The sequence below is a fragment of the Dama dama genome, chromosome 9, assembly GCF_033118175.1.
Source record: "Dama dama isolate Ldn47 chromosome 9, ASM3311817v1, whole genome shotgun sequence".
NCBI classification, from domain to species: domain Eukaryota; kingdom Metazoa; phylum Chordata; class Mammalia; order Artiodactyla; family Cervidae; genus Dama; species Dama dama.
Genome location: NC_083689.1, coordinates 11,395,321 through 11,422,925, shown reverse-complemented (window position 1 = coordinate 11,422,925; position 27,605 = coordinate 11,395,321). Strand labels below are relative to the sequence as shown.

The 27,605-nt window shown below is 50.8% G+C and overlaps 1 protein-coding gene across 2 annotated transcripts; it reads left to right on the top strand.

The window, feature by feature from the left end:
* On the top strand, positions 1-24,068 carry TPM4 (tropomyosin 4). Of its 2 annotated transcripts, XM_061149976.1 has the most exons (9): positions 1-129; positions 6,398-6,523; positions 10,997-11,130; positions 14,675-14,792; positions 15,358-15,428; positions 16,406-16,481; positions 18,701-18,763; positions 18,850-18,919; positions 22,979-24,068. In XM_061149976.1, exons 1-9 carry the CDS (start codon positions 16-18, stop codon positions 23,059-23,061), a joined length of 855 nt encoding a protein of 284 aa, XP_061005959.1. In that variant the 5' UTR covers positions 1-15; the 3' UTR covers positions 23,062-24,068. The 2 variants fall into 2 exon arrangements, with proteins under 2 accessions (XP_061005959.1, XP_061005960.1); XM_061149977.1 differs by lacking the exons at positions 1-129; positions 6,398-6,523 and adding an exon at positions 6,839-7,058.
* The last annotated feature ends 3,537 nt before the right edge of the window (positions 24,069-27,605 follow it).

Here is a 27,605-nt window from a genome sequence, read left to right as displayed (position 1 = left end):
CCCCACCACCCAGCCATGGAAGCCATCAAGAAGAAGATGCAGATGCTGAAGCTGGACAAGGAGAACGCCATCGACCGGGCCGAGCAGGCGGAGTCGGATAAGAAAGCTGCCGAGGAGAAGTGCAAGCAGGTGATGTACCTCCGCTGGGCCGCGCCGGGCTGCCCAGCACCCTCTCTGAGCTGAGCTGGTGAGGTTCTGGGGCGGAGGGTGGGAATCTCAGGAAACCTTAGGACTTGGGAGACTGGGGCTGAGACAGGGGGTGGTGCTCTGGCTGAGAGAGAGTAAGGGGACTATTGTCTTCCCCGGAGGGGTCCCTGGGCTGGGAGAGAGGGGGTTACCTGGACCCACGTCCAGCAAGGCCAGAGAGAGTGGGTAAGTGTATAAGAAAGGGAGGGGCATTTGTGTGGGCTGCTTGTGTCTGTGTGTGCAAAGATGAGTCTGAGGAGGTGTGTTGGGGTGAGGGGATCACCACGCGGGGTGTGGTAGAAGGGGTGGTTTAGGGCTGCTGTGTGTATGTGAAAGGGATTTGTGTGTGTCTGAGCATTTGTGTGTCCACATGTGTTGTGTGTGTTCTGGCTGTGTGGAGGCCTGAAGGTGACTGAGAATATGTGTGCCGAGGAAGGCCTGAGTGTGTAGCTGTTGACAGTGGGTGTGAATAGGTATGGATGTGTTTGTGAGTCTGAGTGTGTGTTGGTGGTGATATTGCCCTGGGTTTTATCAACAGGGGAAGAGACTAGCTGTGTGTTCTTGTACAAATGTTGACATGATATTGATGAAATTGTGTGTGTCAGGGTGAGTGTGTGTGTGTGTTGCGGTGACTGCATTTGGGCTGGCATGGGTGCGTGTGGGTTTGTCAGGGTATGTGTGTGCCGATTGCACGGTTGTGTTTCTGTTGGGGTATCTGTGTGTGAGTGTGGGTGACAGGTGCCTGTTTCAAGGCACACCTGTTTCAGGTGTGACTGTGAGTGACAGATTGGGAAGTGTGGCCGAGAGTATGGGTGTGTGGTGGGGCAGCTGATGAGGGTTTGGGGCCTGGGGTGGGTAGAGATTTGAGGGTGCACTTGAGAATCTCAATGTGTCTCTGAGGGTGCCCTTGCTGTGAGCTTGGCGGGGGAAAGTGGGGGTGCCTCTGGCAGGCAGAGGCCCTGGATTCAGAGCTTTGGGGACAAGATTCCCAGGGGGCCTGGACAACAGGGATCCATCAGAGAGCCAATGGAAGGGGGCTGGGCTGGACAGTCCCAAGACCTTGGCTTGGGGCAGAGAACTGGAGTCAGTTGTCTGGGTCTGGGTGGTCAGAGTAGCCAATAAGAGGAGGGAAGGGGGTCTTGATCCCTCCCAGAGTAGCCTGCCCCACGTGGGGTCAACTGCCAAGCCCTGGGGAGCTTCAGGGTCTCCGATAAGCCCCAGGAGACGCCCAGGATGGTGACTCCAAGTGCTCAGCCCTGCCCATCCTGGGCGCCAGGCCAGCTCAACAGGTAAAAGTGGAGACTCTGAGCTCAGATTGGCCGTGTTCACAGTTCAGGCCTTGGGCATGCTTGCTGCATGCTAAGTCACCTCAGTCGTGTCTGACTCTTTGTGACCCTATGGACAGTAGCCCGACCGGCTCCTCTGTCCATGAGATTCTCCAGGCAAGAATACTGGAATGGGTTGCCATGACCTCCTCTAGGGGGTCTTCCCAACCCAGGGCTCGAACCCAGGTCTCCTGCATTGCGGGCAGATTCTTTACCGCTGGGCCTCCAGGGAAGCCACCTTCACCTCTGTGCCTCTGTGGCTACATGTGTGAGATGAGGAAGTGGCAGTGTTGCTTCCCTTACCACCGTCGGAGGACTAGAGGTGACTAGGCAGGTGGAGCCCTTGGCATGGTACCCGGCACAGTGTAAGCGCTCCATGAACTCAGGATTCTTTCCTACCCCACCCTACTTCCCCTGTGGGCCTCCCCATCCCCCACTGTCCCGGAGCTACCCTAAGTGCTCCGTAACATATCCGCACAGGACAGCCCCACCCGCAGTGCTCCCTGCCACAAACCCTCCTCCCTCCCTGGCAAACACAAACGCCCATCCTGTGCTGGCCCTGAGCTGCGGCCTCCATCCATCATTTAGCACTTACCGTGAGGGCTTTGAGACAGGGCATGGAAACCCACTCCAGTATTCTTGCTCGGAGAATCCCCATGGACAGAGGAGCCTGGCAGGCTACATTCCATGGGGTTGCAGAGTTGGACACGACTGAGCAACTAAGAATTCAGCATGAGGGCTTCAGCCAGGGATTCAGATAAAAGCAACTTAACAGCTCTAATTCACACTAAGGTGTGAGTAACTGATATAGCACACTCTAACAAAGCAGTTGTTCAGTTGCTCAGTCTTGTTTGACTCCTTTGTGACCCCACGGACTATAGCCCGCCAGGCTCCTCTGTCCATGCGATTTCCCAGGCAAGAATACTGGAGTGGGTTGTCATTTCCTTCTCCAGGGGATCTTCCCAACCCAAGGATCAAACCTGAATCACCTGAATCGCAGGAGAATTTTTTACCACTGAACCACGAGGGAAGCCCCAGGGCAGACACGAGTCCAAAAGGGAAGGCTCCTCAAAGCATCCCACCGGCTGCATGGCCAAGGAGGCGGGGATAGGGTCTCTGATCTCCAACTGGATTTTCATTCTGTTTTTTTGTGTTTTTTTTTTTTCTTTTTGCCCAAAGCTGCCTACTAGGGTGGTGCACGCATGCGTGCTCAGTCATGTCCGGCTCTTTGCTACCCCATGGACTTGTGCTCACATCCAGGCCAGATCATCTAACTCTGTAACTAGGGCACATTGCTGCCGCTCTCTCACTGAGTTCCCTCAGTGTTCTCATCTGAGAAATGGGGGCAAATGATGCCTCTGACAGAGAGTACGTCAGATTCCAGAGGTGCAAAGCAGAAGCTCGAGCCCCATAGGGCAGATAGCCCATTCTGCCTGGGAACAAAGGCAGGAGATCATGAAAGGCTAAGCTTATTCGGAGTGCTTTATGCTTCAGGAGGCCAGAGAGCACGGGTCTTTGGCCAGCCTGACCCTCAGGGACCCTGCAGCAAAGCCCCCATTCCAAGCCCTCTCTGCGCCGTGTGGGAATGGGCCGGGCCTCCCTGGCCTGCTTCCTGCCCACACCCCTCGCAGGGCAGTGACATCCGCCCCAACTGGCCTTTGACCCCACATCCTGCCTCAGCCCAGCCCAAAGGCCCCATTTGCAGGGACTACGGTCTGCCATCCATGACCTTCCTGGCCACTTTACAGGCAGAGAAACTGAGGCTCCAAGAAGGAAGTGACTTGAGGGAGACCTTGGAGAGCCAGTGCGAGGCTCAGCCTCCGCAGCGAGACACCACACGTCCTAGGTGCTTTGTGCGTGTGCAGTTCAGAGGGACCTGACCTGTGTCAGCTTCATTTACTTTTTCAGACCTGGCTCCAACCAGAGGGACTTGCAGTTGTGTCATTGATTCATTCTGCAAACTTCCTCCGGGATGCCGTGGTGAACATTGAGCCGAGCTGTGCTGGGCGGTACTGGAGCCCAGGGTGACCTAAGCCCCGGGCCTGTTTCTCAAAGGGCCCCAGCCCCAGAGGGTCTGCTGCCCTTAGTCACTCAGCCCAATCAGACTCTTTGCAACCGTTTGAACTGTAGCCTCCAGGTTTCTCCATCCAGGAGATTCTCCAGGCAAGAACACTGAAGAATTTCCTCCTCCAGGGGATTTTCCCAACCCAGGGATTGAACCCCCATCTCCTGGGTCTCCTGGATTGCAGATGGATTCTTTACCAGCTGAGCCATGGGGGAAATCCCTAAGGGGAACAGAGCCAAACACAGAGGTGTACCCCTGCCCCAGGGGTCAGGGTGGGGCCAGAGGGTGGGGCAGGGACTAGGGGCCCAGTGCAACAGTGCAGACCACCCAAGGGAGGGACCTGGGTGGGGAGGTCAACAGGAGGAGGGCTTGCTGGGCCGTGAACACAGCCTAGCCTAGCGGCCAAGCAAGCCAGCTTTGAAGTCAGTCTGACAAGGGTTCTTAGCCCTCTCTGAATGGCCTCAGGCAGCTCCTGTTTTCACTTAGGGACTGTTTATCCTTCTGAGCTTCCCCGGTGGCTCAGATGGTAAAGCGTCTGCCTGCAATGCGGGAGACCTGGGTTCGATCCCTGGGTTGGGAAGAGCTCCTGGAGAAGGAAATGGCAACCCACTCCAGTACTCTTGCCTGGAGAATACAGTCCATGGGGTCGCAAAGAGTCGGACACAACTGAGCGACTTCACTTTCACATTACCCTTTTGTGACACTGGCACATTCTGTTTCATAGCCCCCGTCCCCTTTATCACAATCCCCACCCTTTATTGTCCAGAAAAAGTCATCAAAAACAATCTTGACACCCATCAAATGAGCCCAATGCTGCAGAATTTGCCCTCAATCGTTCATGTTATAAGAGCATTGTGCCTGACATACAGCACCAAGGAAATGCTGCTATAGAAAAAAAAATTTTTTTGGCCACCACAGGCAGGACCTTAGTTCCCTGACCAGGGATTGAACACGTGCCCTGTAGTGGAAGCAGAGAGTCTGAACCGCTGGACTGTCAGGGGAAGTCCTAGCACCTAGGAAATGCTGTACCATGCAGGGCTGGAAGGAAGTCAGGTGGATGTTGGGTCAGGCTGACCTGTTTCTTTAAGGAAACTGGCTCATTTTCTCAGTGAAAGCGGAATTTCAAAAGCAGCTGCCAGAGTGCTGGAAGGCCACCAGATCAAGGCTTCCATTTCGCAGATGACAACAGAGGCCAGAAAGGGGGACAGGGTCAGACAACGGGGATTTGGAGGTCAGCCTTCCCGGCTCCTTGCCTAGATGTCAAGGTCAGGGCCAGTGAACCGTGTCGTAGGTGGAAGCTGCAGCCACCCTCCTCCTCCTCCTCCTCGGATCCTCCACCTCTTTTCCATTCCTCAGCTCATTAGTAAGACACTCAGAAGGCCTAGGAATGGGAGCGGGAATAGCAGCCCTTTCAAGAATCTGCATGTGTGCACACACACGTGAAACACATACACAACACACACAGCACCTGGCACATTTCACACATCGTCTTAGGAATGAACAGGAGCCACGGAGGGCTGCAGAAAAGTAGGTCAGTTAGGAGGGCTTGTTCAGATGTGGGTTCAGATCCAGTGCTGTGTGACCCACGGATAGTCACTCCACCTCTCTGGGCTTCCTGCCATGAGGAGGAAGAAGGAGGAGGATGCAGGGCCCATGCGGGCTGTCTGCTCACCTTAGGAGCATGAATAGGACCAGGGGTCAAACCACCTGAGACATAAAGTCAGATCAAAACCTGAGCTGGACTGAGCACCCCAGGCCAAAGTTAGGGGCCGGAGGGGGAGGTGCAGAGGGAAGGAGGGTGACAGAGAAGCTTTCTGAGTTGACCCTTGACTGGTGTGGTGGGGGGTGATGGACAGGTGAAGGGGTCTTTGTACTCCATAGGGCTTCTCAAACTGGGGGTGCTGGGAGGGGGCAAGACTTTCTGGATAAACGAAGAGGACTGAAAATTTGAGGAGTGTTTCGGACATTTTTATTAAACACAAGTCAGACTGCAAGAACTGAAAATCTCTAACCTGAATCTCCCAAGAAAGTGATCTCTAAGGAGTAGCTCTCTTCCAGTAGGCTCCACAAAGTCCCAGGAGTGGGGGACAAGGGCAGGGGTTGAGCCTTTCAAACCTTCAGGGTATTTTGTGAGAACCACTCTCTTGGGCAATTGGGAACCACAGCAGGTCCTAGGTTGGCTCCTTGGGTCAGGAAGATCCCCTAGACAAGGGAAGGGCAACCCACTCCAGTATTCTTGCCTGGAGAATTCCATGGACAGAGAAGCCTGATGGGCTACAGTTCATGGGGTCACAAAGAGTGGGACACGACTGAGCAGCTAACACTTTCATTTTTTCACTCTTTTGGGCAATAGAGAGCCATGGCAGGTCCTTGCCAGAGGTAGGGTCAACATAGACTTAAGAAGCTTCTCTGGCTGCCAATGTTGGGAAGGTTGAAGGGAGGGATGGTCCAGGCCAGAGTATGACTCCACCGGGGAGGCTGTAAAATTGAACCCGAGTTTCTAGAAAACGTGTCGGGACTTGTTTCTCAAAAGCTGTGATAGATTCTGCAAGAGTACTGGGAGACCACCCCCCGCCCCGGGAGACACCCCCCACCACCACCACCACCAAAAAAATATAAACACATCTGGTCCCAGGACTAGGGAAGGATGTGAAAGCCATGTTAATAGGTACCAGTGGTACATTTAGTGAGTGGGGCAGAACATTGTTCTCCCTGTTTCACAGATCAGGAAACTTGGATTCTTGTGAGTGTGGGGGGCGCCCCTGCACCTCGAGGACGGGCCCCCCCCCCCAGGCTGATGCGTCCCCCGATCTGTCCCCAGGTGGAGGAGGAACTGACCCACCTCCAGAAGAAGCTTAAGGGGACTGAGGATGAGCTGGACAAATACTCCGAGGACCTGAAAGACGCGCAGGAGAAGCTGGAGCTGACGGAGAAGAAAGCCTCCGACGTACGTGCCCAGTAACGGGGGCGCCAGCGGCCAGGCCGGGCCGGGCCAGGCAGGAGCCCCGGGGCCGGGAGGGCGGGAAGCGCTCGAGGAAGAGGAGGAGGAAGAGGAGAAGGCGGTGCCTCCCGGCGCTTTCTCCAAATAAGTCCCGAAAAGGGGCACTTTCCAGCAGCTGCGGCCAGCGGTGCCGACGTCAGGCCCTCCCCCAGCGGTGCTGACGTCGGCTGCCCGGCCGGGTGACCTCATCGCCCCGACAGCGGCCGGGCCGGGGGCGGGGAGAGGCGGGGGCGGCCCCGGCGCAGGCAAAGGCTCGGGGGCCGGGGCGCGGCTGCTGCAGCTCTTGCCGGAGCCTAGCCGAACCGAGCGCCCGCCGCTGCCCGCCGCCCGCTGCGTGCGCCTCCGCGCCATGGCTGGCCTCAACTCCCTGGAGGCGGTGAAACGCAAGATCCAGGCCCTGCAGCAGCAAGCGGATGAGGCGGAGGACCGCGCGCAGGGCCTGCAGCGAGAGCTGGACGGCGAGCGCGAGCGGCGCGAGAAAGTGAGAGCCCGCGCCCCGGCACCGCGCGCCCGGGCTCCCGCACCCCCGGCCCCGCCGCGCCCTCCTTTCTTCCCTTCTCCCAGAGCCACCCGCTCCCTGCCCGCCAGCCGCTGTCGCCCCCGCCTGATCCCACTTTCGCACCCTCGGCCCCAGCGCTCCGGATCGCGGACCGGCTGCAGAGATCCCATCCTCCACCGCCATTCTCCTTCCCTGGCCTGGGACGAGGGGAGGGGGCGCCGCATCCGGGTCGGGCGGGGCTGGTGGAGCGGGAAATGGGGGGGATGGTCGGGGGGGGGGTGCGCGATCCAGGAGTGGGGAGTGGAGGTAGGGGGCACCCTGCTGCCTTCTGACTCGCCGCCGCTGGCGCCCGGGTCCGGGCGGGGGAGGGCGGGGAGCTGCAGCTCCACCTAGGAGCGGGAAGTGAGAGTGAAAACGTTGAGCTTCCATTGTCTGGGGTTGGACCGGCCGATACTGGGAGTGGGGGTGGGGGCGCCGCACTTTCTCGCCACCTCCAGGGCTTCCCGGTTCCTGCCGAACTTTCCCAGCTGTTCCCAGGGGCGCGGCGGCTACGTGTCTGCTCCAGGCGGGGGGCGGAAGTTCAGTTCCCGAGCCGCCGGCCTTTCCCTCCCCAGATGGTCCCCTGCGGGAACGAGGGCCGCGCGGGACCCTGCCTGGCTCGCGAAGACCCTTGGAATGTTAGCTCGGGGCCCTCGATCCACGGTCGTTTGTGTGCGGCCGCTGCAAATGCGAGGCCCGGGGCTGAATGGGGGTGGGGGGGTTCACTGCCCTCTCTTCGTCCCTTGATGGCCCCTTGGGATGGGACAGGTGGTGGCCACCTCTGGGAGTGGAGAGAGATCTGTATCCCAATCCCATCCTATCCCACTTGGTACTTGACTCCTAGGAGGAGCGTGTCTCCAAAGCCGGGGTGACAATAGTGCCCCCCCCCCCCCCCCCCCGGCAGGATTGCTGGGAGGGACTCTGGAGGAAAACCTCTCTGCCTGGCATATAGTAGGTGCTCTATTCCTGCGCTTTTCTCCCCGCATTCTACCTTAGAGGGGTTCACAGCCTGGTGGGGGCCAGGGGAGTCAGATAAGGCTGACTACCACGGGGGGCGGCTGAGGGTTGTGTTCTGCTAACTGGGAGCATGACAGAAAGAACCAGCCAGTGGGATAGGCTTCAAAATGGAGGCTGAGCAGTCTTATAGGAATAAGTAAGAGTTTGCTGGGACAAGAGACTGCAAAGACTCAGAAAGAAAGTTGGAAGAAGAGTGTGGAGGCCCAGGGTCTCGGAAAGCTGGAGTGTTGAGACTCAGGGTGGGGACCCCAGCAGTGGAAAAGATGCCCAGGCAGAGGGCACTGCTGTGGGTGTCGACAGATCTGGGTAAGAATCGCCCCCACCCCTCAAAGAATTGTTTCCGTGCTCGCTGTAGTCAAAGCCCTTAATCCTGCAAGGGCCGCCCTGGCGTGAAGAGCCCTCAGAAACCTGGTGTGAGCCTCCCAACAGTAGCTGGTTTGGCCTCTTTAACACACGTAACCGGCATAACCCTCCCTCTGATCTCATCCCAAGCCATCTCGCTGGAGGACAATTACTCCTGCTTAAAAATGGCCCTCAGCTGTGAGCCAAGACTCAGGAGTGGGACCATCCAGTTGGGAGGAAAGATGTTTTTGGAAAAGTTTCGAACTTCTTAAAAAGTTCACTTTTCAAAGCGGGCTTCTCTTGCTCAGGAAAAGGGGAGAAAGCCTTAAGAAGGTTCCTGGGCAGAAGGAATGAAGCCAAGGGGGGAGGGGAGGCCTTTTTCAGTCTCTTGTAGAGAAAGCCAAGAGCCGGCGTGTGGCAGACTTCTGGGTCTGCCTCCCGACAGCTGGTTTAGATTTTTGTGTGATTAACCGACATCTTCCTGTTGCTTTGCCACATGTATCTAGCAAGCCTCTTTTACCTTATAAGGAAAATCCTTTGTAGAGTGTAGAAGCTTTGATTGCAGGAAGGGGTGGAGCCCAAAATGACTAGCAGTGACTAGCAGTTTTTCAAGAATACATATATATGTATATCTGTACATAGAAGAATATATCTCAGAACTATTTCCGTTCCAGATAGTTGAAAATGTGCCAAAAGCATGGTTGTCAGGATTCAGAATCCTCCATAAAAGGAGGGGCTCTTTAAAAAAAAACAAAACCTACTCATGAATCAAGCATCGCCGCATGATCTGAGAAATCAGTGCCTTGACTACTGATGGGCGTGAGGTTTCTTTGTGGGGTGACAAAACTTTTGGAATTAGATGGTGGTGTTGGTTACACAATTTTGTAAGTGTACTAAAAAAACGTTGAGGGGAGGAGTCCGTTCCTGCTCCAGTTGCTGAAGGAGTGAAGATTCATCTAATTTTAAGAAAATAAAAAGCACCCACTCTTTGGAAGGAGTGGGTGACAGTTCTTAAAATAGCTCATCAGTGGTTTAAATGGATTCTCCACACTGGTGTTCCGGAGGAAGCTGTGATCAGAAACACCTGCGGGAATTTCCTCTCCCTCCGCAATTAGGATAGTGGAGCTGAGAAAAGTTTCCTGATTCTGTGTTTTTTCAGCAACTCTGGCCTCATTCTGTTACTCCTCTAATTTTTTACAGCCCTCCCCCATTTGGAGATTCTTTATTTGTCTTGTTCTGAAGAAGCCAGGGTGACTTTATACTTCTCCCATCAGTTGGGCCCTATTTTACCAGTTCTCAATATTCCTAAGTGTGAGGCCTCAAAGCCCCCACAGGACTCAAGAGTGTAGATTTGGCAAGGGAAAAACCTTGGGCTGGGGCTCAAGAAGCTGTTCCCTGCCAGCTCTGGGACACTGAAAAAGACTGTTTCCCCTCTCCTGCCTCTCTCAGTTTTCCCAACTGTAAAATGGGTGAGATCCACGAGGATTAAATGGGGGAGAATCATGGCAGCAAGAGCTGCCCTTTGTGGGACTTACCACATGCCAGCTACAATGCCACACCCTTGCATTACAGTCCCCAGAAAGGTATGAAGGAAATGGGCCCTGGGATAGGCTCAAAGCAAGCAGGGAGGCTGCCTGCTCAGCGCCACATGGCTGAACACTGGCGGGGCGAGGATTCTGACCAGTACGTTTTGATCCTCGAATTCTTGCTCTTATGCATGCCAGCGTATTTATTACCTTCCTTGTAGGTGAAAAGCCAGTAAAGCTGTTCCGCCATCTCTCCCGTGCCTGTACCCAAATTTTCTTTGCTTTCTTATATCATTTTGTCCCAACATCTCTCAGCCAGCCTTGATTAAGGATGGAGTTCCAGTTGGGCTGCCCCTACTCAGCACCCCACCCCAGTTATATACGGCCAGCATATAACTGAGGCATCCAGAGTCTTGCATTTGTTTTAACATTCAGGTGGCTAGGAGCAGACCTTGTATGACAGAGTGAGCCGGTTGCTTGGTGGCCTTGCTCTCTAGAAGTCCCATGGAGAGGCCAGCACCATCCTCTTAGAAGATACAGCTTGCTTCTCTGTCCTGTATTGACTTGAGCGCTGTGCTCCCTCGTGTTCAACTCTTTGCAACCCTACGGACTGTAGCCTGCCAGGCGCCTCTGTCCATGGGGATTCTCAAGAATACTGGAGCGGGTTGCCATTTCCTCCTCCAGGGGATCTTCCTGACCCAGGATTGAACCCACATCTCTTGCGTCTCTTGCTTTAGCAGATGGATTCTTTACCACTACTGCCACACCAGGGAAGCCCGTAATGACTTGACAGCCTGTCCTATTGTGGGGAGAGCGCACTGACATTTGGGGGAAATTCACATTGTCCAGAAGAGACAGTCTGAATTCCTTACCGCCTGGATTCCTGGGTGGGCTTCAGCGGGGGAAGCATGTTAGCTGGAGAAAAGGGCACTGTGTGAGTGGAAGGCTGGCTGACCTACTTCCTTCTTAACCTGGTTCCACATCTGACCTCCCTAGGCCGAAGGTGATGTGGCAGCTCTCAATCGACGCATCCAGCTCGTTGAGGAGGAGTTGGACAGGGCTCAGGAACGACTGGCCACAGCCCTGCAGAAACTGGAGGAGGCGGAAAAGGCTGCAGATGAGAGTGAGAGGTAAGGACGCTTTGAACCCGGTGGCATGAGCGTTTACTTCTGGGAAATTGGGGTCGTGCCATACTGCCAACCTCCGGAGCTGGGGTGAGAGTCAGTGAGATCCCGGGGACACACATGTGTACACATACATACAAATGGGCAACAACACCTTGTAAACCATCCTGCTGTGTGTGGAGGCATTTGATGTGGTGGTTATGAAGGAAAGCTACCACCAGAAAGAGGAAGGCAAAAAATGGGCAGATGTGAGACTGTAGCTGTGACTGTCGTTGGCAGGCAGTTCTCAGAGCGCTGTGTGTCCTGTTCTCTGAAAGTCACTGCGTCTGGTTGTCAGCATTCTCAAGACCTCAGTTTCCAGGGTGATATGAGAAGGCGGGGGATGAAAACTTGGAATGGGCTGTCTGCAAAAGTGATTATTAGCAGTGCTTCAGGCTCTGGGTCACTGGACAACTATGTGTCAGGGACATGCACGAACCACTCCGATTAATGTATTTGCAACTGATAGCACTTCTTACCTCCAGGGCATTCTCCTGCTGCCTCCAGCAGGGTGCTGTGTCCTCATGAGCGGCACGCCTTGGTGCAGACTCTGGAGGACTATGGGCAGATTGTGTAATTCACAGAAGCGGCCATCTCCGTGTGGTGGTCAGTGGGTTCCTGGTGTGGTGGTGGTATGGGCTAGGCTGGGCTGGTGGTCCTCACGTATCTGCCACAGCATCACACCAGAATTCACACTGGACTCATCCACCATAGTTTTCAAGTTTCCCAGGTGGCGCTAGAACCCGCCTCCCAGTGTAGCAGATGCAGATTCGATCCCTGGGTCGAGGAAGATCCCCTGGAGGACAGCATGGCAACTCACTCCAGGATTCTTGCCTGGAGAATCCCATGGACAGAGGAGCCTGGCGGGCTACAGTCCATGGGGTTGCAAAGAGTCGGCCATGACTAAAGCAACTTGGCACATGGGCACCATAGTTCTCTGGTAGAAACTTCTCCCAAGGATCCACTCCTGGGGGGGGGGGGGGGGGGGGGGGCGCGGCTAAACCAACTGGAGAATCTTGGCGACCGACTTTTTGAGTTGCCTAAGGGGGAATGTGCCGTACAGTGGAATAGCCCTTACGGAGGGCACAGATCGCGGTGCGGGCTCTGCTTTAGCCACTTCATAGAGTGAGAGGGCAGTAGTTCAGGGCAGCCACGTGGAAGTATGAAGGATCCAGTCACAAGTTGCTCACGGCTGTGCCAGGCGCCTCAGCTAGGTGCTTCCCTTGTTCACAGTCACACCGGCCTGGCCAGGCATCTCACTCATTTCTCACACCTCCCCAAGTCAAAAGGCCCTTCACTTCTTGGTATCGTGTTACCAGCAGCTGTTGATGGCGCCCTTGTTAGAGCCTGATGTTTAGGTGGAAGGAATTCTATACTTGGGAGCTGAAGAATCTAGATCTAAGTCCTTCCACTGCCATTTACTATGGGGCCTTGAGCTAGTCCCTTTGATCGCTCCTTGACTGCAGGGGATTTTCCAAGCTTGCTGATCTCAGGGCCTGGTACAGGCTTGCATGCTCAGTTGTGTCCAACTCTTTGTGACCCCATGGACTGTGTAACCCGCCAGGCTCCTCTGTCCAAAGAATTTTTCAGGTAAGAATACTGGAGTGGGTTGTCGTTTCCTCTGCTAGGGGATCTTCCCAACCCAGGGATTGAACCCAAGTCTCTTGCATCTCCTGCATTGGCAGGCAGATTCTTTACCACTGTGCCACCTGGAAAGCCCAGTACGGGCCTGGAGAGTGTTTTGATAGTTAGCTGAGAATGGCAGGGACAGTCCGAATGGAAGTGTTTATTAGAAGTATAATAATGGTCCTCTGTGGGCAGGCCTGACACACACTGATACATTATACTGGGTTGGCCTCTTCTTTGGAGATATCTGAGTTTAGCATGTCCACTCCACACAGTGCAGGCCACAGTGAGCTCCATTTCGTGGTCAGAAGTTGTAGGGCACTTCCAGCTGTTCCCAGGACACCGTCCTACCCCTAGTGGACGTATCCACTTCAGTTCAGGCCTTCCCCACCCATCACTTTGTGGATATCTGCCTCTTACCTGGTCTTCCCACTGAAGTCCCAGCCATCATTCTGGTTTCCATTCACACTTGTTTCTGAAACCTTCCCGTGGTTCCCTGTTCCCTCGGAGAAAAACCCTTAGCCTGTCATTCAGGCGGCCTGTGGTGCAACCACCCTGACTTCCCTGCCATATTCTTTCATTCCTCTGGGGCTTTCTGTTTTTCTGAACTTTTTATTTTGTATTGGAGCATAGCCAATTAACAATGTTGCGATAGTTTCAGGCGGACAGCAAAGGGACTCAGCCCTACATATACATGAATCCATTCTCCCCCAAACCCCCGTCCCTTCCAGGCTCCCACATAACACTGAGCAGAGTTCCCTGTGCTATTCAAACAGTCCTTGTTAGTTATCCATTTAAAATCTAGCAGTGTGTGTGTGTCCATCCCAGACTCCCAAACTCTCCCTTCCCCCCAGCAACATAAGTTTGTTTTATAAGTCTGTGAGTCTCTTTCTGCTTTATAAATTCATTTGTATCACTTCTTTTTAGATTCCACATATAAGGGGTGTCGCACAATATTTCTCCTTTTCTGTCTGACTCGGGCTTTCCTTGTGATCCGGCTGGTAAAGAATCTACCTGCAATGTGGGAGAACTGGGTTCGATTCCTGGGTTGGGAAGATCCCCTGGAGAAGGGAAAGGCTACCCACTCCAGTATTCTGGCCCAGAGAATTCCATGGACTGTATAGTCCATGGGGTCACAAAAGAGTCAGACACAACTGAGCGACTTTCACTTCTGTCTGACTTACTTCACTGAATATGCCAACCACCATGTCCATCCATCTTGCTGCAAACGGCATTATTTCATTCTTTTTAAAGGCTGAGTAATATTCCATTGTATGTATGTACCACATGTCCTTTATCCATTCTCTGGGGCTTTCTTGTATATCGCTCTCTCTCACTGAAGAATACCTTTCCTCTCCTTGTTCACTTGTGGACTCTCTTCTGGGAAGCCCCTTGTGATATACCCTCCCTACCCCACTCCTCACCCCAATGCAGTAGAATCCATCATTCCCACAGCCAGGCCAGCCCAGACCTTTGATCAGATCCTGGTAACTGTTGGCGTACAAGTCCCCCTCGTCACTAGTTAGTGAGAGACTATGGGATAGGAGTGTGGACTCCAGAACCACATTACCGGGGTTTGAATCCCAGCCCTGCTTCTTACTGGCTGTGTAACCTCGAGCAAGTTACTTAGCTCCTCTATGCCTCAGTTTCTTCCTCTCTGAAATAGGGATACTGTACCTATTTCTAGGGACAGGGATTGTGAAGTTTAAAAATGGTGCCTGGCAATCAGCAAAGATGCACATGAGTGTGAGCAGCTCTAGTTGCCTCTTTGGAGTGTGGCTCTTGGTAGGTGTCAGTGAAGTGTTTAGATGAGTTAGATGCCTGAAGGTGTGCAATGAGGTGGTCATGTGTGTGTGGAGGCAATGACAGGTTCTGCTCCTTGCAGAGGGATGAAGGTGATAGAGAACCGCGCCATGAAAGATGAGGAGAAGATGGAGATTCAGGAGATGCAGCTTAAAGAGGCCAAGCACATCGCCGAGGAGGCCGACCGCAAATACGAGGAGGTGAGTGGTGGGGAGTGGGGCTGGCAGATGGCAGTAGCAGGAAGCGGGGAGGAAATGAACCTGTGATAGGGAAAACCCTGGGGCCGCCTAAAGGAAGCTCTTGGTCAGCTCAGCTGTCCTTCTGCATCCACATCTGTTTTTTTCCGAAGACAGCCGCTTGTCTAGGAGACCATATCTTCCACGATGCCAGAAGTCCTGGGAAATTCTGTGACGGTCAGACAAGTGGGGACTTAGACTTAAAGGGGAAACCAAGTGATCAGATCCCTTTTTTTTGTCCTCCAGCTGGGCGTTAGGCTAAAATGGGGAATTGTGGTCCCCGGCCGTGGGTCTTTAGACCACGAAAGCTCAGTTGCTCCTTCTGCCTGCCCCCACGGCCCTGTCTCTTCCTTCCCCTTCCTGGGGCCCACAGGAGAGAATTTAGGTTTGGAAATTAGAGTTGGAGCAGCAGCAGAAAGCCCCAAGGTTGCTGGACACGGCCTTGCTGTTTGCTCCGGGTGGGGGTGGGGTATCCTATCAGATGTGGCTCTTGGGGGTCAGTCTTAATTGGTCCTTCCTGTTTCTGCAGGTAGCTCGTAAGTTGGTCATCCTGGAGGGTGAGCTAGAGCGGGCAGAGGAGCGTGCCGAGGTGTCCGAATTGTGAGTGGCAGAGTGGGGTTGGGTGGTGCCCAGCTCAGCTCCAGACATGGTGGATGGGGGTTGGTCGGGGAGCTGGGAGGGAGTAAGTTATGTTGGGAACGGATACCGACCAGGGCCTCTGGTCAAGTGGATGGGTATCTGGGACTCATCCTTCAGTCCCTCCTCTCTGCTTCCATGGCTGACAAAGAGTGACAGGCGACTGTTTGTTCTCACTGCCCTGGGAAGTACCGCCCACGTGTTCACTCTTGCCACAAAGGTATTGGGAAATACAAGTGTTGGGCAGTAGCCGAGAAGCCCAGAAGTCCCGTTTTCCTAGAGAGGAATCCTCAGGAGGATGTGCCTTCTTAAGGGAACACTGAGGGCAGGCTGCCGTGTCTGTGCCTAAATGCCTTGTTCTTGATGTCATTGTTTGGCTAGGACACATTCTTGGTGGCAAGGAAAGGTGAGAAGCTTGACCAGAGTCCCCACAAGCTCCCTTCCCCCCACCCCCCACCACAAAACCCCGAAAGCCTCTCCCCTCAGACTCGGGTGGGGACTCGAGCTCCCAAAGAGCATCCCTGCAGTGCTAAGAGATCTGGTTTCCGAAACCCATCCCAGGCCTGCTTCCTGGCGTGTCCAGTATAAACTCGGATTGCCGCCTCCCAGCCTCCTGCACTGCGTCTCATTCTTAAACACCTTCCGGAGTCAGCCTCATCAATCGTGGATTTCACAAGTCCCTGTTGCCTCAGACTTGGCGGTAGCCCAGAGAGCTTTACAAACCTCCCAAACACTTCTCGGCCTGCCGCGCCTTTGCCTGGCACGATGGGGTTTTGACAAGTACACAGCACTGTGTCTCAGAGAAAGCCATTAACATTTTTCCCCACATTCCTTCTGGGGGCCCCTGGCAATGTGGATTCCTCCTTTAGAAAACTTTTTAGGGAGACTGTGATTTGTACAAAAAGATAAGACACCAAAAATCTTCTCTTGTCTTTGGGCAGAAAATGTGGTGACCTGGAAGAAGAACTCAAGAATGTCACTAACAATCTGAAGTCACTAGAGGCTGCATCTGAAAAGGTTGGTGGTTGGCTTGAGCTGGAGGGTGATTTGCTGGCCTTTTTTCTTCCCCCAAGGAACACAGGAGCGTGCCAGGGTGTCGGGGATCTGACCTGTGTTTGCCAACAGTAGCTTTGGTACCCAGCAGCCAGGTTTCCTTTTCTCCTATAGAAAAGGGTGTCCAATGGCTAGATTTCCCTCTTTATCTCAGCCTTCTACGAAGGTGGGCTTATTTATCTATTTATTTATTTTGGCCATACAAGGCAGTATGTGGGATCTTAGTTTCCCAACTAGGGATCAAACCTATACTCCCTGTAGTGGAAGCGAGGAGTCTTAACCTCCGGACCACCAGGAAAGTCCCTGGAGATGAATTTAGAACCTGAAATGGGGGCCTGGTCAGGCTCATCTTAGGGAATTCTGAGCCTCCTCATGTACATACAGAGCCTACAGAGCCGCACTCTCAACTGCATCCCTGGGTTCCTCCAGAAATACTTTCTAGAAGGTTGAGCAGCAATCACAGGTGGAATTGGGCTTTTTTGTTGTTGCTGCTGAAACAGTACCCAAAGTAGTCATTACAGGAGAGAGCATTAGTCATTACATTAGCAAGAACGTACAGACCCTTCCGTGACCTTCCCTCCTCCCCTCCCAACCCCTGCTGTTGAGTTCCTCTTTCTCAGCTCTTCCTCACTCTCCCTCCTCCTCCTCCCCTCCCGTTGCACTGAACTCGTTTCACAGATGTTCCATGTTGGTCCCTTCCACTGCTTTCTTTGAACCGTCTGTCTAGTCAGCCTGGGGTGGCTGCCCCCTTTTCTCTCTGCTTGGCAACCCCCTGTCCACCCTTCCCAGATTGCTCATCCAGGTTAGGTATTTCTCAACTGCATAGCCCCACCTACTTCTTTCCCTATCGTGAAGGTTGATCACATTTATTATAATTAATTGCGTGCCTTCCTCGCTAGATTGTAGAGACAGGGACTCTGTTGGTCTCCTTTAGAGCTGTGTCATTAGCCCCAGCGTGGTGCCTGGCGGGTATTTCATGCTGGGATCGTTGGTGAATAAATGTGGGTATGCCAGAGACTGGTCATTGGGAGAGATGCTGTGGTGATCTTCTGCTCTGGAAGAGCTTGTAGTCTAGTTGAGTAGAAGGGTTGACAAAGTAATTAGGGTGTGGTGGGGCTTCCACAGAGGGACTTTGGGAAGCTGGGAAAGGTGTCGCAAGGAGGTGACCTTAGAAAAGACCATAGAGGCTTCCCTGGTGGCTCAGTGGTAAAGAATCTGCCTGCCCGTGTGGGAGACGAGAGTTTGACCCCTGATCCGGGAAGATCGCACATGCAGCTGAGTTTATGCACCACAGCTATTGAGCCTGCGCTCTAGAGTCAGGAGCTGCAACTACTGAAGCCTGAGCACCCCAGAGCCTGAAACACGAGAAGTCACCGCAGTAAGAAGCCTGTGCAGTGTGCCTAGAGAGGAGCCCTCCTCGCTTGCTACAACTAGAGAAAGCCCTCACAGCAAGGAAGACCCAGCACAGCCAAAAATAAATAAATAAAATTATTAAAGGGGAAGAAAAAAAAAAAAACTATAGGGCAGGATGCCAGCCAGGAGCTCATATTCCAGAATCAGGTTCCAGCTGTGGCTCGGTCAGGTAGTAGCCATGTAACCCTTGACAAATTAGCTAGATTCCGTGACTCATTCCCTAATCTGTAAACTGGGATTGGTGCTAACAACACAACTGGCAGGTGATAAAGGTTAGCTAATACTCACCTGAGTTGAGCCTTGAAAGACAAACATACCTCCGGACAGACAGCAGTGAGGAATGGGACATTCCGTGCCTGGGGGCCCAGATGTAGTCAAGGGCTGGGAGACCAGAGAGTACTCAGAATAGGCTTAGGAAGTGGCAGGAAGCTGGTGGGAAGTGGGGTTGGAAACAGACGACGCCAGCTGCGGTGGAGGGCCTTGAGAGGCATGTTTCCATTCATTCATCTGCCTCCATCTTCACACATGTATCTCGAGTTGTCAGCTCAGGTCTTGAGATCAGTCCCATCCCAGAGGGATCCCCTCCCAGACTCTCTGAGTTTCCCACACATTTCATCTGCCTGGAAAGGTGTCTGTCTCTACTTTGCTGCTTAGGCAGGTTCGTAGCGTCAAGCACGCGCTTTTCTCCGAGAATCGGGGAACGTGCATTCTCTTGTGCTGTCCCCCCGCTCCCTCCTTTTTAAAAAGTAGTGTTTTGATCTCTCCCGCAGTATTCTGAAAAGGAGGACAAATATGAAGAAGAAATTAAGCTTCTGTCTGACAAACTGAAAGAGGTGAGTGTGATTCCCACCCAGCTGGTTCGGGATTCTCCTGGGGTTGGTCTTGAAGCGGTCCTGGTGACTCCTTCCTTCTGCCCTAGGCCGAGACCCGTGCTGAATTTGCAGAGAGAACAGTTGCGAAACTGGAAAAGACAATTGATGACCTGGAAGGTATGAAATCACCATCTAATTGTGTTTGCTCTGCCTCCCCCTTACACAACACGTACAGTCAGGGGAAATCTGGGAAGGCTGGTTTGGGCTTCATCCACGTCAGGGGAGCAGAGTGATGTCACATCTGGAAGTCTGGAGCCCTGGGACAGGACAGTGCAAAATCAGATTCAAACTAGGGTTGCCATTTTTCCAGAAGTAAAATATTTCTGCGTAATTAACTCCATATGTAAGTACAGAGATCCAAATATGGCTGATTTTTTAGCTCTTTAGAGTTTCCTTCAATTTGCTCATTTCTGAGACGCCTCACATTTTTTAAATGCCTTGCATTTTTTATGGAAACTCTCTCCCAGAGAGCGCAAAGCTTATCACAATATGAGAAAATGGAAATTTAGAGACTGTAGAGACCTGAATAAAGACTCCAGTCTGTGAGTCTGGTGCCCACGTATCCCAGAATTTCTTGAAGTGTTTCATCTTTTAAAAAAATTCTGTCCTATGCTCTTCACGGAGTAACCCGGAAATTCCAGAATCCTGGCATTTCAGTTCTCCCAAACTGCCTGTCCCGCCCAGAAAGGGTACAGAACTCGTTCTTCAGGCCGTGTGTCCCAGTGTTTGGTTTGGGAAGTGAGGTTTCCATATAAGGCAAAATGCCCCATTCCAAAGTATGACCTTCGGGCCGGATGACATCACTGAAAGCCAAATAACCTGGGATGGGAGATTGGTGGGGAGAAGCTCTCACCATTTCTAGTCACCACTCTTTCTAAAGTTTCACTATGGCTAATCCCCTGCAGAACTTCACTCCACTTAGAAATCACTCCGTAGATCTTATGTTTTCTCATTTGATTTACATGAGATACAACCTTGTCCCAGTTCGTGCTTTGTTTTCTCACTGTTTTTTCTTCCTCTCAATGTGTATCGCTCCACTCCAACCCTCGCATTCTATATTCTGTACCTCTTCTGAACTCTCTCCTTGGGGACCTCTGCCCTCTAGATGAGCTGTACGCTCAGACGCTCACATACAAAGCTACCAGCAAGGACCTGGACCACACTTTCAATGACACGACCTCTCTCCTGAGAGGCGGCTGGGGTGCCACCCTCTGTCCTAGCAATACTGAAGTCTGCCTTCTCACTGTGGTACCTCCACTCCTGTGGGCTTCTAGAAGCTCCAGTATCTTTCAAGCCTTCTGCTGCTGTGTCTGTGACTGTGTGACTGAAATAAAGACAGGCCGTCCTCATCTTCATGCCCTCTCATTTTCATTTTCTCCACTTGCTGCCTTTGAGCTGTGGGCTTTGAGGTAAGGGCCTTTGAGGCCCTTAACCGTGACTGCAACCAAAAGTGAGTGGCTCAAATGAAGAGCTGGTTTCATAAAAGAAAATTATGCTCATATGATTCTTTTCTGACAACATAAAAACAAAAGCCAACTTGGCCTGAGCTCTCAAATGTATTAGCTATATTAACTGTATCTGCATGCCACTAGCAGTTTTTCCTTACATAGAAATTGTTTTGAATGGAAACCCATCCAACCTCTTGAGCAGCTTAACAGAGTCAGCAGAACATGCAAAAACCAGCCGGCTTATCTCTAAAAAGAAGCTACCTTGGGATGGCTCTTCATCTGTGGATTCAAACAGCAGCAATGGCATTTTGGTCTCCTTAGTCCTTTTCTCTCATTTTTTCTGTGTTTTACTTGGAGAATGGTGTCTGGGGTTCCCTATGTCTTCATTGTTCACGAAGCACCTCTTCAGCTCCCAGTCCTGGGAGGCAGCTCACCAGAGAAGCTCACCTCTATTCCCTACCCTTAGAAAACAACTGCAAGGAATTAAGGGGCATCCCATAGCAGGGCAAGGGGATGGAAGCTGCTAGAATGCTGAACAAAGGAATTGAGGTGATTCTTGAGTTCCAAAGCAACTTTCCTGAGCAACATGTATCTCCCCTCATAGTTAACTAAAACCAGGAACTTTGGTTTAGTGAGGGCTCATGAAGTTTGTGTATGGGTGTTAAAAACCTCTAGGGACCAAAAGCTCATCAGTTTCCCCAAGAGAATCCACAAATTTTAAATAATCTATCTGGTTCTCCCCTGCACCCCACCACTACCACCACCTCAAATTGTCCCAGAAACACTGACATTTTGAAGTCCAAGCCATCTTCTAGATTGCCCCCTTGAACATGAAAGTGGCATGAAGACTTCTGAGTAGATCATTTATTTTTGGTCACCATAACTTATTCCTCATCCAGTAATTTTTTTATTCAGGTGGGAACCTTTGTCACAATTCTTTATTCATTTCTGCAAAATACAACTTTACTAAACTACCCACACCCTTCCACCCCCAACTTTCCTCTGTTCCTAACTGCCTTCCCCCCTGAACTTCTGCGTAAACCACTCCCGTCACATTGCCATGCGTGTGACCCTGGAAAGATTAAATGCTGTAGGGGTGGGTGTTTTTTGTTTGCTCTCTCCAGGTATTTGTTCCTGGAATTTTTCCAGACATATGTAGCCTCCACCCTTTGAAATAACTGCAGCCCTGCCTATCCAGTGATTCTACCTAAGCACCTAGGTGGAACTTCAGAGATTAGGGCTATGGTGGATCTACTACTACCTGTTGACTGTGTGGTGGGCTGGGTGGAGGGCGGGGTTTGCTGTCACTCTTGTCAAGGGCAATTAACACTTTTAGGGAAACTTACTTTCTCTCAGACCTAATAACAAAGTAGATGCCGGGGAATCCCAGTGGCAAGGTGAAGTGAGGTCGGGATTTGGAGTTGGAATACCTTGCTTTGCACCCCAGCTCTGCCATTTGAGCTGTCTAGCCCTTTTCAGCAGAAATAAAAGTGATAGCTGAGTTCCTAAGGATTAAATGAGATAACTGAGAAGAAATGGGTTCGCCTGCAGTAGGCAGTCAGTTACTGTGTTAATCCAGACTCCACAGGCCCAGGTCACTATTCTCTGACAGAATCCTCCCAGATCATAAGTCACTAGTTTTTTCTTAAAGTATCACATCAAATGGAAGCTTCAGTAGTTGTAGTTGCAAGATGGCCATCTTTGGCAGTCGTTTTCTTTCTGAATATTTGCAAGCTGATCGTATCACATTTTATGAGGTATTTTGCTTTCCTCTGGTATTTTAATGAGTCCTGGCCTAGTCCCTGATCACCCATTACTTGTCGCAAACCAGTTTTCTCTCCTGCTCTGTCATGCATCGCTCTAAGTGGCATCTTAGAGTTTTGTTGATTTGTTTGGTTGGGGGGGAGGGGGTCGTTTGTTTTCATTTCTTTCATCAGCTCAACCATTTAATAACGTACCTGTAGTCTGGCTTAAATTTCATTTTGCATTTACCTGGAGTTTGACTGCTGTGGACACATAGATGGACGTGTACAAACAGTAACACAATTATGCCTGGAATTTAGACAGCTATTCTCAGAAGCTCCAAAGGAAAGATGGGTTATAAGATTATATTTCCCTTCCATAAGCTCAGGGACTAACCAGCACTAGAGAGAAAATGTATTAACTCATCCATATCTCAGACCAAAAGCTTGTGTTTATGTAGCATTTTTAAGTTCTGAAGCATTTCTCATTTGTTTCTCATGATAACCCTCTGCCACACAATGGTATTACCCCCATTTGACAGATGGGGAAACTGACACCTAGAAAGTTTAAATGACTTAGGTTAAGTGGCATTTACCTCACGGGGCTTAAGTCAGGTGTTCTAACTCTAGGATTGCCAGATTTAGCATATTAAAATACAGGACACCCAGTTAAATTTTAATTTCAGCTCTGCAATGAATAAATTTTGAGCATAAGTGTATTTCAAGCAACATTTGCAATATGCTTCCATTAAAATTTTTATTTATATGAAATTCAAATTTAACTGAGCAGCCTGTATTTCATTTTCCAACCCTAACTACCAGATTTGGTTTTTAGTGTCTAGAAGTCCATGGTGTTCTGCTATAGTTAAAATGCAGAGTACTTTCTCTGCTCTTTCACTCTGGCAATGTGGAGCTTAGAAACTTTTCCCCCCTTTTAATAAAGACGCTTATTAATTTGTTTTTCCCTCATTCTTAATTTTCACCAGAAAAACTTGCCCAGGCCAAAGAAGAGAACGTGGGCTTACATCAGACACTGGATCAGACACTAAACGAACTAAACTGTATATAACCAAAACAGAAGATTCTTGTTCCAACAGAAACTCCAGAGCGCCGTGTCTTTCTCTTCTCTTGTAAGAAGTTTCTTTTGTTATTGCCTCTTCGCTTTGCTGGAAATGTCAAGCAAATTATGAATACATGACCAAATATTTTGTATCAGAGAAGCTTTGAGCACCAGTTAATCTGTTCCTTCCTTTTTTCCAAAATGACACCAGTTTTTTCAGCTCTATTTTTAATCCTTAAATTGCATATATTCCTAAGGTAGGCAGGGTATTTCATATTGAGCATACATACTCTCTTTTAAGACTGAGGGCATTTGGTTCCTGGGAGAATAGACAACCCCACACTTTCAAAACACAGATTCTGATGTCTAGTCATGGGTCAGTTTAAAACGTTGGAGAATGTCCACCATTGGTCACGTGGTAGGAGGCCAGGGATCGTCACATTAAAATGGGTGGGGATTTTCCATGCAGACCAAAGTGGGGGTGGGGTTACTGTGGGAAGTCATAAACCACAGAGAGGTTAACCTGATCATCCTGGCTCTTTTCCGCACTCCACCGTGCAGAACAGAACAAACATCCTCTGAGCAGTCAGCGTGAGAGTGCTCAGAAAAGAGTCATAATAATTACCCAAATGTTTTTTGGATAGATCCTTGATATGCTCTTCTATATGTTTCTTTTGCTCTAAGTTCTCTGAGGAGCTGATGTCTTATTCCAATAATGACCCATGCTTATCTGCTCTGATATGAGGCCATCCACTCAGGAGGAATGAATGTTGGAGAATTCAGTCCTATTCAGAGAAGCAGTCTTTTTCAAAACTATCAGTAATTGAGCAAGACTGTTTTTCTGTGAACAAATATTAGGCAGAATGGCCCTCTCAGACAGCAAAGTAAAAACTAAAAAATTGGCATAACTTCATCTCTATACTCAAGAGAATGGCAAATTGGAAATTTACTTATCTAGATTTTTAATTCCTTCTTCAGGACCAAGTTAATAAAAGACCGAAAAACTCCTGATTAAACTGGATATGGAGTATTTTGTACACAGGGCATTTTGTTCTGTTTCTGCTTTCTCAGTTAACATCTCAGAGCTGAAACATTCCACATTCCCCAGCAGTGTGGGGGCCAACTCAAGTTTACAATTCTGACTAAAAGAATCACCCTGCTTCTAGCTTATCTGAATCCTCTGCCCCTCACTCCTATTTATTAAGCGCCACACTACCCAGGAGATACACTAGCAAATTGTGCAATTGAATAAAACCCACACTTTCCATTTAGATTCTTGCAACTGTATCATATGTAATAGTATCACTTTTTCTACATTTTGGTCAAATAAATTTTTACATAAACTCCAATTTGTGTGAATTTTAGAATGTGTGGGGACATAACACAGCATTTTGGCTCAACAAATGTGAATGGAAAATGCCAACAATTCAACAAATATTTATTTGCTAGGAACATCCACTTAGTATTCATTGTCAGAGGACTAGAGTGAGGGTAGACTAGAGGCAGGAAGATCAGCTAGGAGAATATTTCAATTAATCCAGGATATAGTGCTTGCCATAATGGAATAAGAAGGAAGAAGTGATCTTAAGACTTAGCTTATTGGGTGGCAGGAACTTAAAGAAAAACCTAAAGGAGAAGACTCTTGAGAGTCCCTTGGACTGCAAGGAGATCCAACCAGTCCATCCTAAAGATCAGTCCTGGGTGTACATTGGAAGGACTGATGTTGAAGCTGAAACTCCAATACTTTGGCCACCTCATGTGAAGAGGTGACTCATTTGAAAAGATCCTGATGCTGGGAAAGATTGAGGGCAGGAGGAGAAGGGGACGACAGAGGATGAGATGGTTGGATGGCATCACCGACTCAATGGACATGGGTTTGGGTGGACTCTGGGAGTTGGTCATGGACAGGGAGGCCTAGCATGCTGCAGTTCATGGGGCTGCAGAGTCGGACACGACTGAGCAACTGAACTGAAAGAAGAAAAGGTCAAAGATGATAGCAGTTTCACTACCTTAATTGCTTTGATATTTGCTCTAAGATCTGATGTTGAGGAAGGAGAATAGGGAATCAAAAGGAGAAATGAAAGCCTTTAATAAAGACATTAAGGCAAGCAATTTTTTTGTCGCCTAGTACAATTAAAAACATTTCTTTCATTTTAATTCAACAGTTACACTGACACTGTGAGCTTGTTAAGCTGGTAGATCAAATGAAGTATAATGCAGTCCTCTACCTGCCCTACCATTGCTGGATTGAAGTTCCTCATCTCCCCCCTACCCCCCTTGGCCTGTAATCTAATCTCAGTATACTGTTTTAGTCATCCTGGTGCCTCAGCACTTAATACAAGTAATGTTTGTTAAACTGACCTGTCTCAGCTCTTGGGGAGTACCCAATCCCATAAAGTGTGAGTGGGACAGAAGGTGAGGTTAGGACCAGATTGTGAGGACTTTATCCTGCCAATAGACCATGGATGGATATGGGATAAATGTTTTAACTAAGCACACTGAAGGGCAGAATCTGGATTAGAGAATGATCAGGGAGACTAGGGGAGAGATGTGATGATCTGACAGGCAACAGATAGGACAAGATTTAAGAGCCAATTAGAACCTCTAAAAATGAAAAAGTATCAAAGGCAACTTAGGTCTCACTCAAAAGATAACTCAAGCTAGTGTGAGTAGAAGATAACAAGTTTAGTTGTGGATATAATGAGTTTGAGGTATCTTTAACAGATCCAAAGGCAGAGATACCCAGAAAGTAGTTGGGACATAGAGGGATGGCTCAGCTATGGGCTAGAAATCACCCAGCATGGAGATAATAGGAGTCAAGGAAGTGAATAAGATCACCCTGGAAGCAAGAACAGAGAGAGAGAACCATGAGGAACAGCAATATCTAAGAGACAATCAAAAACCCCTCAAAAGACTGCAATGGAATTTGAGAAGCAGCACCCAGAGAAGAGGTGGTGTGGGTAAAAAAAGAAACGGGAAAATAAAATGGGAACAGTACCAAGAAAAGGACCACCAGAGAATGTGGTCAGTAGTAGCAAACAACACAGGCGGAAACCTGCGAAGGGGCCAATGGCTCTGGCTGAAGCTTTTCCTAACCATAGCAAGATTAGCAGAAAAACATGCTGCAGTGAGAGGAAGGAGAGGTGGGGGCCCTCTTTTATAAGATCCTTGGGCAAGTCTCCAGGCATGATACCCCCAGAGCGACACCTAGCGGTGGCCATGCAAGTAGTTATGGCTCATCTCTATGATGCAGGAAAACAACGTGATCAAGACCTCAGCCTCCAGACTTCCCTGGCGATCCAGTGGTTAAGAATCTGCACTCCCACTGCAGAGGCATACCCGGTCAGGTAGCTAAGGTCCACACATGCAACATGTACGTGTCTGTGTGTTAGTCGCTAAAGTCATGTCCGACTCTGTCCAAGCCCATGGACTGTAGCCCTCCAGGCTCCTCTTCAACGGGGATTCTCCAGGCAAGAATACTGGAGTGGGTTGGCATTTCCTTCTCCAGGGGATCTTCCCCACCGAGGGATCGAACTCAGGTCTCCCGCATTGCAGGCAGATTCTTTACCGTTTGAGCAACATGGTGCAGACAAAAAAAAAAAAAAAAGACCTCAACCTCTGAAGCTGGTCCCTTTTGAGTTTAAAATCCAGCCTACCTGGTTAAGAGCCTGGGAAAGTCACTTAACCTATCTGGCCTCGGTTTCCTCATCATAAAACGGGGGGAGGACAATAATACCTACCTCAGTGGGTTGGGGTGGGGATAAAACACTATGTTTTTATAAATGCGGACAACATTGGCAGGCACAGAACTAACACCCATGAAGTATTCCCTATAATTCACACTGTGCTAACTCCTTCAGAGGGTTCCGAAACCCCCAGGTGCGCCTCTAAGGGCTGACGGTTTGCCGCGGGCGAAGCTCCGGGGCAAGACCTGGACAACTCAAACAGGTTGGAGTTCTGCGGGCCTCGGGGCGCAGCTTGGTGAATGAGGTCTGGGTGTCTCTAGGTAGGTCCCCTGACCAGCGTCGAGGTGCCTCAGCAGGTCTCCAGGGGACCTCGCTTCGAGTATCACGGCGCCCTTGTTCTCCTTTGCTCTTTGGCTCCCCTGGAACGACGCGGACGCCGCCACACAGCACCACCACATCCACACTGCCTCCCAGCACATGTCCGGGCGCCAACTGAGGCTGCGCGGGTCTTGGAGCGCGGGAGCCAGAGACCCCACGCGCGTGCGCCCTCTGCTGGCGCCAACGGTCTTCCCGGCGCGCGTGCGCACAAGCTCCAGATCAGCCCCTGGTTTGAGGGCGCGCGGAGCCGTTGACCAAGCTCCCGGCTCGTCCCCATCCCATCGCGGGGCGGGGCCGCCCAAGAGTCGAGGGAAGAAGGCGGGGACAGGGGGTGCCACGCCTTCTCCCTGGCCCTATTTGAAGCCTCTTGACTTCTCACCGCTGGCCAATCGCAGCTCGCCTTGTCCTGAGCGCCGGCCAATGAGCGGCGCGTTTGGGTTGCTTCCGGCTTTGCGCCCAGTTCGCCCCTTCCCCACGTCTTCCCGAGGC